Raw genomic sequence first — 13,087 nt, forward strand, 5'->3', positions numbered from 1 at the left:
TATAAGCTTAAATTGTCTATGCATCACTAGTGATCCTCAAATATGTCTTCCAGTAATAGTTTACACTAATAGTTCTTAAAATATTTAATTATTTATACAGTAAATCCCCTTTATTTGTGAGGGTTCGGTACCTTGAAGACTCTGTGAATTGCATTTAATACCTTATGGAGAAAATAAGGAATGCCTTACAAATCAAGCATTTTCAGGCTAGTATTTTTCCTATAATTATTTCAGAAATAGTGCTGGGATTTTCTGATAGGATGTTAAATAGAAATGTATAATGTAAACATAAAACAAAACATTGTTTTCCCACCTGTAAAACAAGTTACTGCATGTGCAAACAAATAAATTAGATGACTGTTCTGATATTATAACTTATCTTATATACCTTGTATTAGAGTTATTTTCTTACTATAGTGCATTTTCTGTACTTTACACATTGCTAGAATTAGGGGGGTTATGAAAATAGAGAACTATTAGAAAATTACCAAGCAGATTAATAAATACATAAATAGTCATAACCCCCAACTTTTTTTGGCCAAGAATATACCTGAGTTGTCTTTATAATTAGAGGCACGTGAGCTCTTTGTTCTATGAAACAGCTTGGGGGGTAAGAGTATAATAATTCAGGCACACTGGGATAAACAAATATTTGTTGACATTGACAATACTCACACTAAACAACTCAGTACATAAACATACAATACACAAAATGGAATAAATGGCAACTCCTCTCCCCACTAACAAAGGAGAGACCATTTTAAAACCAAGGGATTGTTCACACAGGAAAATAAAGTTCCTAACAACAGCAGAATAGTAAGCTCTCTTAACAAAGTTCAAATACTTAGCTCCAATCTGGTCTTTCCAGATAATAAGAAGCACTTGCCTTCCTCTTCTTATACCTCTCCCTTTTCCTCTACCTCTGTCCATCATCTCCTGTACCTGCCTGTTTTATGCTGTCTTCCTGGACTGTTCATCGACACTATTGACACTAGCCCATTGTATCTAGATTGACTTAATAACATGACTTCATCTTGTTTTTATTCCTATAATAAACTTTATTATATGACAGTACTGCTGCATTTATTACAGCACAGGGATAACAGAATAGAAAGTAAATTAAACATACTCAGTTCCCACTCATTAAAATAGTTTCTGAAGTGTACAGATGCAGCCATTCAAAATGCGCGGGCGATACCGCATTATTTACCGGTACGCTGTACGCAGTCTACCGCAAGCTTCAGGTAAATACTGCGAGTTACCGGTAAATACTGCTAGTTACCGTAAATTCTTCTATAATACGACAAGCAAAATAATAGTATCCGGAATTTCCGCAAGGTGGAGCTAATAAAGCTCAACCTCTCATGTTTGAGCTGTGGCCATCAGTCTTTAACGAAGATATTACTAATAGTATTAATGATGAATGACCTTGGACAAGCTGTAAGTGTAAACTCAAAGTATTGCCCTGGTCAACATTCTTTTTTTCATTGACCGTCTTTGTAAAAGTAACACCACAGCATTTCGCAATCACGCATTTGATTCCAATCATGCAAAGTACAGTGATTCACCATGCCTTTCACATGCTCATAAAAGAGATTGATTTAGGAATATAAACATATTACCGTATGCAAACTGTACTGTATACAGTATGTATATGTATATTTAATGTCTTAACTGTGCCCGTTTAAGTATTGAATATTCATATCTAATTTTACCACTGAAGGGAAATCTTAGTAGCTGAGCATAAAAAGAATAGGAGCATACTGCAACGCGTGTGAAGGCCATAAACGATATTAATTTTGGAACATAAACATACAGTATATAGCTGGTCTTGGTACTTCAAAGAAAAAAATACACACCAGTATTCCATTTCTCCCTAAACATTTTAAGCTTCGAAATCTTTAACTAATGTGATACCGGAGTCAACAAGCATACTTTTAGAATTTGATTAAAAGGGAATATAATGTGGAATCGCGTATCTAAAGAATTTAATAATGGTATGATTATATTCGTGTGCTGCGACAGGGCTGTGTAGGGCTGTTTCGCCTGCCTGTTCATGCAAGCTGTCTTGTAGCCTACTGGTCTATGTGTGTGACTACCAACTGGCAGGCTGTGTGTTCGAATCCAGGTGGTGCTGGACTTTTCTTTTAACAAACATTTCTTTGAAAAAATAGAATAGCGATATTATGGACAATCAATTGACTTTTATATTTCAAAATATCGCAACATGATCGATTTTAAGTCATTTTTGACAACGGTCCCTGCTTCTGCTTCCTGCTTCTATTGTGTGTGTGCAACAGAGTAAATTTTTATAGAGAAATGGAGGCTGGACAGTATGCGTTACAATATAAACATTTATATTGATTTAAATCGTGTTCTGATTTAAATCGCAAATGCGTGTTTAATTATATGTGTTTTTTAATCATAATCAGGCTAATGCAACATAAATTGATACAGTATCTTTGTCTGCTAAGTATAAACTTTCAGCATAGCTTTCTACCCGTCAAGATTTATATTTCTTGGGATTTTGGGATCAAACGTGGAAGGATTAGATTATAATCGTTTTTATTTGTCAAATACGTGATTGTATTTCTGAATGTTATGTGACACCTACAGTAGTTCACTGCTTTAAATACATCGAATTAAGAAAGTTATGTGTAACTCTTTTTTCGGAACCAGGGAAAATCTGATCATGTTTCTCTATAACAATAATAAAAAACTTTATTTTACATATTGCCTTTAAAAGTGGCATCTCAAAGCAATACAGTAGATCGAAAAACAGTTAAAAGGGAACAAATTAAATACCAGACAATTGCAAATGCGTTTTCAATAAAATTATTTTATTCATTCAGCAGTTTGTGAGAGGGACATCCAGCACACACCGGTTTTCATTGACAAAATTGTTTTTTTTCAATTCCTCTTGTCTAACAGGAATGTTTTGTTTGTGGACAGACTGTTAGACTAGAGGAAAAGTATACAGAGTATACAAAGAGGCAGAGTTTCGAAAGCTCCTCAGAGTTTCGAAAGCTCCTCCTACGAAGCATTAATCGCGTATCTAAGGAAAATTGCAGTATACCTTTGTTCATGCACATCATTATACAGTATCTCGATAAAAAAAATCGTTTGCCCAGCCACTACTGTTGTTATTGTTTTTATCCTGTAAAGCGTTTCCTTTTTCTGCGTTTTCCATTTCCTTTTTCTGATCACTCGCTTTCTGGATACACATCTCATCTGTCCTGTTCTTTGTTTTCCTGGTTTGCTGATTATGCCTGCTGCGGTCCACTCCTACCCTCACATCTAAAGAATACTATTTTAAATTTCTTGGCGCAGTTCATTAACCCTTGTATGTGCTGTCCGCGCACAAACTGCAATTAAAAAAAAGTCAAAAACCGCGCTCAAAATGCAATTTAAAGCTTAATAAAATACACTCCACAGGCAAAATTATAGACATAATTAAAGACGATTAAAATCTGTAATCTTTCCACTTATACTGTGAGTCATCGGACAGTTTCTGCTTTGTGTAAGGATGGTGAGAAAGCTGTGCTCAATGTATTTAAGGGACTTAAAAGTAAAAGGAGATGCTTCATATTGCTTGACTAATTTTAAAAACTAAGTTATAAATGCAGGCGCTCCCTCGGTGTGCTGCTCTGGTATGCCGGCGCTTACACAGTGCCTGTCGACAGTAAGCGTTACAATATACATACCCAACACTGCTTGTACCCATCTGTCATGCAAATAAAACACCTTGAATTGAATTAAATTCACACACGTTGCAGTATGCTCCTATTCTTTTTATGCTCAGCTACTAAGATTTCCCTTCAGTGGTAAAATTAGATATGAATATTCAATACTTAAATGGGCACAGTTAAGACACTAAATATACATATACATACTGTATACAGTACAGTTTGCATACGGTAATATGTTTATGTTCCTAAATCAATCTCTTTTATGAGCATGTGAAAGGCATGGTGAATCACTGTACTTTGCATGATTGAAAACAAATGCGTGATTGCGAAATGCTGTAGTGTTACTTTTACAAAGACGGTCAATGAAAAAAAGAATGTTGACCAGGGCAATACTTTGAGTTTACACTTACAGCTTGTCCAAGGTCATTCATTATTAATACTATTAGTAATATGAAGACAATACTGCCAGTTATAATTCAAACGGAATTAAAAACTACACATCCCAGTTACCATGGTGGTGCTTGTGATCATTGCGTTTAACCAACAAAAAAGGGCGAAAAATCAGTCACATGACTTTGGGGCAGAGTTTCGAAAGCTTAACCTATCAGTAACAAAGCGAAATTTACACGATAGGCTACCTCAAACTGTCAGTTACACGACTTTTAAGTCCCTTAAATACATTGAGCACAGCTTTCTCACCACTTCAGATTGCTTTTGATACCATCCTTACAAGGGATACACACTCCATAGGAATCAGCGTTTTTATACAGTATATCGCCTTTAAACACATATATTTAAACACGCGTTTACGATTTAAATCAAAACGCGATTCAAATCAATATAAATGTATATTTTGTAACGCATTGGTGACTATCCATTGTTATTAAAAAGACTTAAATTCGATCATGTCGTGATATATAGAAATATACATTTGTTTGGTGCGAGTGAGGTTTTATTTAATCTCTGACCAAGGGAAACGTTTCATTTTTTCAAAGAAATGTTTGTTAAAAAATAAAGTCATAGTTCCATGGGATTCAATCACAGACCATGTGACATGGGAGTCAGGAAACTAACACAGCGCCACGGGATTTAATAACGCAATAAAAACACTATAAAATAATGTGACTAGGCACAGAAAAAGTTTACAGCACAGTACAATAATAAATGCTGACCATGACTTTAGATGCATAAATTACCTTACACTCAATTTAAACACAAGCTGTCTTTCTGTATGAACCTCTAAGCTGGTTCATACAGAAAATGTAGAAATGCATTAGCCTGATTATGATTAAAAAACACATAATTAAACACGCGTTTGCGTTTTAAATCAGAACACGATTTAAATCAATATAAATGTTTATATTGTAACGCTTACTGTCCAGCCTCCATTTCTCTATAAAAATTTACTCTGTTGCACACACACACACAATAGAAGCAGGAACCGCTGTCAGAAAGGAAGAAGGTGACTATTCATTGTTATCAAAAATGACTTAGAATTGATCATGTTGCGATATTTTGGAATATAAAAGTCAATTGACTGTCCATAATATAGCTATTCTATTTTTTCGAAGAAATGTTTGTTAAAAGAAAAGTCCAGCACCAGCTGGATTTGAACACACAACCTGTGCGTTGTTAGTCAGGCACGTAGACCAGTAGGCTACAAGACAACTCGCATGAACAGGCAGGCGAAACAGCCTGTAGATTAAGCCGACTCAGGGACGCCAAATAATGTAGGGAAAACCGGTTCAGGGACGCCAAATATGTAATCATAGTGGCTCTCTGAAGGCACCAGTTCTGTAGGGTTTGGGCATTTACTGAGACAATTATTAATTGTAGCAGTAAATCACAAAGTTGATTCTTTTGATGGCTTTAGAATCCAACCATGCGACATAACTCAAACAACGCGCACACACAGGTACTAATACACGAGGATACATTTATTAATACATGGAATATGCATATAAACTTAACAGATCTTATCGAGAGGGTTATCAGAATACAATAGGTATATTCGGTCAGTGACAAAGTGTTACACATATCAAGAGGACATACGTTCAGTATATCATTCATTAAGACCGTTTCGTAAAGTGAACTTGGTTACAACTTCTACATTAGATACTCAAACAAGTACATAACTCTTAGGAATTAAATTGATATCAACTGGTTGGGATAACAATTGAATTCTCGAGCTGTAATGCATTGAAGTTAAATACTCATCCAATCTCTGGGGATTCAAATCTCCTGCGGGCACAAAGAAACAGTTGCAGGCTGTTGCTGTCGAATCCGCGCTCTCTGGCTCCGTGCCAGGCTGTGCTGTGCGGCTTGCGACGGTGCGCTGCAGATGCTCACTGACCGGCTAGTTAGTGTTGGCTTAAACTAGCAAAGTTTGTGCACAGGAGAAAAGATGACTGTGGGTCCCAGCAAGTCAGGAAGAGGACCGGTTCGTTCCTGATGAAGAGCTAGTTCTGAATAGTGATTCAGCTTTCCACAGTTCTGACCTGTTCACGAGGCCTGCTGCTGGTTACTCTCTGGCAACCTCCGCTCTAGACTCTTAGAACAAAGGAAAGTTCTGGCACTCGGACACACTGGCCGTTCCGTGGTTGTCCGGGCTGAGTCTCAGGATGGTCAGGAGTCGCGCTGCGAGAATGTCCTGCCCTTGGGAGCCTTCTGCTCCTGGGCCGTCCTGCCCTGGAATTCTCCTTTGAATTCCCTTTAGAATCTTACTGAATCTTGTTGAATCTTCCCTTCTGAATCTGAATCTCTATCTGAATCTCTCAGGCTCTCTGTGTTGCCTGTTTTTACCTGGAGGAACTTCAGCTCATTGATTGGCTGAAAGTCCCATGGGCATCAGAGTCCCACGTGGGTTACTCGGCCCTACCAGTCCCTGATTGGTTGATCAAGGTGAGATATGAGTCACTTACTCCTGACACTTAGTAATGCAGTCCAGATGTCCAACTGGCACTCCCTAAACAGATAGGCGCCAATGGATGACCATTGATCATGATAGCCAGGCTTAGCTAAGTGCATCCCCCTTTGGGAGCTGTCCTTATCAAAAGAAAACATCTTGCATGAATGGTTTCTCTGTGGCTACACCACAGAGATGAACAGAGAAATGGGGCCTCATTTGGGAAGGTCAGAAACACTTAATTCTGCCTTATTATTAAGCCTCGCCGCTACAAGCCCTACACAGCCCTGTCGCAGTACATGAATATGACCTTCACACGCGTTACAGTATGCTCCTATTCTTTTTATGCTCAGCTACTAAGATTTCCCTTCAGTGGTAAAATTCAATATCTACAACGGGCACAGTAAAGACGTTTCCTGTACAGTAAGTCTTTCTACGACAGACCAACGGACCACGAGTGCCCTGTCGGTCAACCAATCACGCACCGCGGTACCCTGCGTCATCTTACGTCATGATACACGACACCGCAGCCAATTACTTGCGGTACGTGTCTGTACCGCTCACTTTGAATGGCTGCATCTGTATATTCTTCAAATGTATTTTCTTATTAACTGCCAGATACAGGAAAACTGAGACTGATAACTCAGGGGCCAGTGGAGGTTTTAATTGTAAACATTGCTTTTAAATTACATAAAGGCATAATTCTCATAATAGTTCTACACACAACAAAAATCGAATGATTTCGTGATCGAACCTGAATAACTAAAAGCATAATCCATGAAGGACTTCTACATAAACATTAACTCTTTGCTAACAGAAGTCGAAGCAGACGGAACATGAGCAAGGGGGCATCCACATTTACTCTCCTTACTGCGCAGCCTACAAATAGGCAATTTTAATCTGCGAATGCAGAAAAAATTGTGAATGCAGAACTCACAAATATTAAGGTTTTACTATAATCCAAAACCTCTTTCAATTCAAAAGTTCACAACCAACACTGCGATATGAAAAAAAAATAGACAATGAGTTTTCATGCTGTACAGCAATAAGTTTAAAAACTAGCACAAGGAGCTCAAGAAATACGCTACTGTTATGCTAAACATAATGCAACATATTTCTAAACAATACATTGTTTTCATAATGGCATGCACTAAACTGGAACTACAAATCTGAATTTTTGATCAACTATATCCTACAGAATATTTAATAAACAGAATTATTCATAATAGGTAAATCAGAAAGAAGTGCAAAAATTCGTTTAAGAACATTTTTAATCATAATATGCATATGAAATGTCTCTTCTAATTTTTGTTACTGGCATAAAAACATTTATTTACAAAGTACAAACATTCTTACTTTAAAAACATTAAACATTGTGTTTATCATGGTTATTATTCATGATAAAATGCTACTGAGGGTGGTACACAAGACAAAAACATCTGAAACAATGCTCTATCACCATTCTAAAAATCAATACTATAAAAAGTATGGAGTATATAGGAAAAGGAAAATTAAATATTGATTTTTACTCACTTGTCTGTTTTGAAGAATATCGCACAACCATCCACGTGTTTCCTTTCCTGGTCCGACACCAATTTGGCACGAGATTTTGGACAAAAAAATCCATCATATCCACGTTCCTTTAATGCTTGCAAAAAAAGAGTGTAGTATTGCTCTGTTTCAACTTCCTAGAAAACAAAGCTGTTAGTCAGTCAGTGTTCACATTCATTTAAACAAAGTGTAAACATAGGCTAAAATAATCACCTTTAAAAGCACATTTAAGTCACTACTGAAAAAAGTATATTGTGTGGAACTAGAATCATACCTGTAACCATACTATAACTTGCTTGAGAAGACCCAAAGATGTCTGTTTCAGGAGCACAATCAAAATTTTAAACTCCGCTATTGTGAAAAAAAGATTAACTACTTAAGGGAGAACACTGTAAAGCATGAGAGCTATAGAGGTCAATTAGTGTAAATCTCTATAAAGATAATATATGAATCAGAAAAAAAATACATCTGATTGTGCATCAAAACTGTGCCTGTTTTTAGCTTAACAATTCTATTTAAAAGCAAAGAGTAATTTTATTTTTCTCATTTAGGGACAAATTTACAAACATGGAAATTTAGTCTAATATTTCAACCAACTTTTGCCATTCCGGCTTAAGCGGTATCTTACCTGAAGACTTATGATATCTGCATCAGAGTTGACCATTTCCTCCATAATTCCCTTTTTTCTGTACTCCCAATTCAGTGCCCAGGAAGGACAGTAGCCATATAGCTGCCTTGTGGCATATTTGTCACATAGCACATTGTAACACATGACTGTGAACACAGCTGTATGGTGGGAAAAAAAAAGTGTTCCAATTCTCTTGCACATGTAAGATGCAATGAAATTATTATACTTAATGTGAGATTTGTCATGTTGTCAGAGAAAAAAGAATATATGGTACAACTACCAATAAAAGCACCATTCATTTATGTAGCGCTAATCTTTACAAAGAAATCTAAAGCACTTCACATTCAGGAAGGGCTTCAACAAAATGTATCTCTTGTAAGAGGTGTGACGCTATTACATACCTGCAATTCCCTTCACAATAGAACAGTCTGAATAAATGAGGAATTCTGGATGTCAAACTGAGATACCCTGAACTGGGATACAAGCAGGGCACTGGGTTAACAGCCTGACTCTTCTGAAATGTGCCAAGGACAGGCTTTAGTTTAACATCCCAGCCTAAAAAGACTACCTCCTACAGCCCAATGTCATCAAAAATACACTGATATAGAGATGTGAATCTTCATTTCTAGGGTCTTGTTCTAACCTGAACAGTAAATTCAACAACTTAATTACTTTAGAGACTAGATAAATTTACTGCAGTTAAGTTGGTAATTAAATCAAACAGACCAACTATGTAACTGACAGCTTGGGTATAACAAAAACCAGAAGACACTAGGCTAGGGGTGTCAAACGTACAATCACAAGGTGGGTCCAGCCTACCTAGTGTTAGGATAATGTGTCAGGTAACTTCAGAGGATTAGTCTGGATTCAATTCACACCTTTTCTGAGCCTTCATAGGCCACATACCAGGCAAGTGTCTTTGGTGTTATAATTGCATGCTTTGCCAACACAACACTCTCTGTAGTTTTCTACCATTATCCTTATGCTCCCTGTTTGATACTGTCAGTAAACTACTCTGACTGGGGTATGTCCTTACATGAAAACACTAGGAATAAATGGTACAACAAAACCTGGCCACTTCCTTTAAACTAATGCTAAAAGATTCTGGAGTATCCTCACTGACTAAGTCACTGTGGGTGAAACTGAACCTAATGGGTTTTTATGATCACAAAAGAATATTTCTTGAACACAGGGCTTTCAAATTTGCAATGCGGTTGAAGAGAAATGGAGAAATCTATATTTACCTGAATGGAAAGTGGACATTTGACATGTACAACAGGTAGATGTTGTCAAAGACCAATAGCAATAGTTGTACAAGTCAAAGTCATTCCTCTTTTATATTAAGAATGTCTAGCAAATGTTCATTTCTGGTGTTTATTTCATATTGTTAGATATTCCTTTAACCTGGCCTTTTGATTGTTTCATTTCAGTTAAAGTGCTAAAAACCTGTTAAGAAACAAGTTAAGTGAAAAAAATACTTCTCACTTGTCATCACAGCCCCTATGTTATTTGTACCAGTCCCTCAAACCTTACAGTAGATTTCTGATTACTAATCCCAGAGCCAATATAACTCTTGAATCAAATCCTATCGATAACAATTGATAACTAGAGACCTTTAACTCTGTCATCTTTTTGTGTTAGTTCCTTAGTTTCTTACATTTACATTAGGATTTTTTTCCTCTTATATATAGACCATACTTATGTTCATTTATTATTGGAAAAAATAAATATTAAAAATGGTATCACATACAACAATGAACAGATGTGAACAATCAACATGGTACGGCAGACTTGGTACCTAAACAAACTGTATAAGCCCAACACTGATATTAAAACAGGAAAAGAAGAGAAGAAACAAAAAAATAAATCAGGGGTGTAGAAGAGGAAATCAAAGAAGGGAAAAAAAATGCAGTGAAAGGACAGAAGAGGGAAGCCACAGTCCTTAAAGTCTGTCAAATGTCTGGGTCAAACTGCAAGCTCTTAAAGTGCTGCTAGGCAGAATCTTTTTTTTTTTCCACGAGGGCCACAGAAGGAAAACCTAATTCTTTCAATTTTTTTTTCCAAGGTGGAGAAAGCGCATCATATCCCTTACCCAGTGAGTGAAAGTGGGTGCAAAAGGTGGTTTCCAATGGAGCAAAATCTAACATCTCTTAGATAAAATTAAAAGGGACACCAAAGAGAGCAGTAAGGCTCAAGAGGCCCATATTAAATTTTTTAAGATATTTAAATCTCTTTAAAAAACTTTAGATTTCTAAAATGGTTGCAGTGCAGGACAAGACCAGTATATGTGGAGGAGAGTAGCAGGGGCCTGCTTGCCCTTATCAAACTTAGGATAGATGTTTGGGGAAATTTTAGCCAGTTTTACCTTACAAAAGTAGGTTTGGTGAACTATTTTGAACTCTATTAAATAAATTCTTGAACAAATAGATGAGGAATGTATTCAAGGCTATACCTTTCCATATCTCTTACAAAGTTCAAATCCTAATTCCTGTTCCCACAAAACGTTTACCAATGAAACCAACGTAGTGCAATCAGGAGACAATATAGAGAAGTACTGTACATTTGGGAAATTTGGCACTTTGTTTCGGACAGTGTCTGATCGAAAGGTAACAAAAGAAGTGTGATTTTGGTAGCTTAAATTTGGCTGATAGCTGCTCAAACAAAGCAAAACAGCCATCAATGATCTCTACAAGAGGTAACACCTCTACTGCTCCAAAAGAGGAATGCTTGGTCTATAACAGAAGGAGGAAACAAATGATTTACACAGAGAAGAGCACAAACACTGGAAGACTGAAATCGAAAGTGTTTCCTAAACTGTACCCAAGTGCTGATGAGACTTCCTAACCAGGTGATTACTGATAAATTGGGAAATCGAGAGAGGAAGGGAGGGCAGGTAGTAATGAGGAAGAACAGGAGGAAACTTCCACATGTAACCAAGATGGGCAGTGCAACAGGGAATAGGAATGCATCCAGTAAGAGGTCACCCATTAATCAACAAAAATTTGGGTAATATAAGGTCACCATCCTTTTTTGATCTTTGATGAAATCCTTTACATGATCTCAGGGACTTACTATTCCAAATAAAAAAGATGTATTTTGATCACGAGATCTTAAAAGGGATTTGGGAATAACTATTGGGATGTGCTAAAATAAACATTTTGGTAGGATGCTCATCTCAACAGTGTTTATGCAACCAACTAAGGACAAAGGAAATGGTAGGCCAATGAGCCAAGTTCTGTTAAGTGCATTCTAATAAAGGCACAAAAAATTGATTTAAAAAGGGGGACAGACTTACCTTTATGAACCATTTTTCATAATTCTAAAAAGAAACTAAGAGGGCACTTTTAAGAAGTTGGGTTTATAGGAAACAACTTACAACTAAACAACTACATTTATAACTAGATGGAGATTTCCCTGTGTATATATTGAAGTCATGGGCGTACCCGTTTGTGGCATCAGCCAGCACGAAACATCCGGAGCCCCATTTTTTGGGCTTGTTTTTCATGTAGTGTATGAACCCAAATCTGCCTTTTGAGGACACCAAGCATTCGTCAATGGAAAGGTTCTGTCGGGGTTGGTAGAATGCGCTACAGGTCTAGAGCAGGGACTCCAGAAGGCGTTTTAGATGGAAAAGGGGATCATATTATGGGGCTTCTTTTTTCTGGTCATTCCATCTGTCCTCCGTGGGGTCGCTGATGTGCAAAGTCCAGGAGATGGCCTCAAATCTCTTTCTGGGCATTACACTGTGGCAAAAAGGAAGTGCATACGGCACACGGAGACTCCAGTAATCTGTGACATGGTGAGTTGTAAGAGTCCTCATAAAAATCTAAATGACAATTAGAGGATACATGTCCATTATTGTCACTGGATCCCACTGGTATTTTTTGCCATGTGCGTTCCTCTTTTTGCCATTGCTATTTGTGTTTGTGGATAAGCTTCAGATGACACCAAAATACAGCAAAAAACAAGCTGGGCAAGGAATATTGTTTTGTAGTGTCCAGGTGTGCTCCCGTGCCAGGAAGCAGTGCTATACCAATTCTATATCCTCTTCATGCTCACTCCCCTATCTCTCTTTAGGGTATTTGGCTGGGGGGGGGGGTATGTGTGTTTGCTGTCCTGTGCACCATTGATTTTGCAGCCTGGAGTGGGGTACTATGTGGAGGAGGGGTGGGAATCATTCTCCTTCTTTTCCCAGAAGGGACATCTGCATTCTCACTTGTAGAGGAAGTGATGGTTTCTTCAAGAATCTCACGGTAAATAATAAAGAAAATTGAGAAGAAAATTATGAAAATAAGATCATAGAGCTACAAGACA

The 13,087-nt window shown here is 37.2% G+C and overlaps 1 protein-coding gene across 4 annotated transcripts in view; it reads right to left on the bottom strand.

Moving 5' to 3' along the window:
• Positions 1-13,087, bottom strand: part of cnot6l (CCR4-NOT transcription complex, subunit 6-like) — an 89,283-nt gene that overhangs the window by 19,568 nt on the left and 56,628 nt on the right. For all 4 annotated transcript variants that reach the window (XM_006626753.3, XM_015364692.2, XM_015364700.2 and 1 more), the window contains 2 exons: positions 8,774-8,931; positions 8,128-8,282 (listed from right to left, as the gene is read on the bottom strand). In XM_006626753.3, coding sequence (XP_006626816.2) covers positions 8,128-8,282; positions 8,774-8,931 — 313 coding nt within the window. The remainder of the gene's footprint in view (positions 1-8,127; positions 8,283-8,773; positions 8,932-13,087) is intronic.

This window comes from Lepisosteus oculatus, chromosome 3 (genome assembly GCF_040954835.1).
Source record: "Lepisosteus oculatus isolate fLepOcu1 chromosome 3, fLepOcu1.hap2, whole genome shotgun sequence".
Taxonomy (NCBI): domain Eukaryota; kingdom Metazoa; phylum Chordata; class Actinopteri; order Semionotiformes; family Lepisosteidae; genus Lepisosteus; species Lepisosteus oculatus.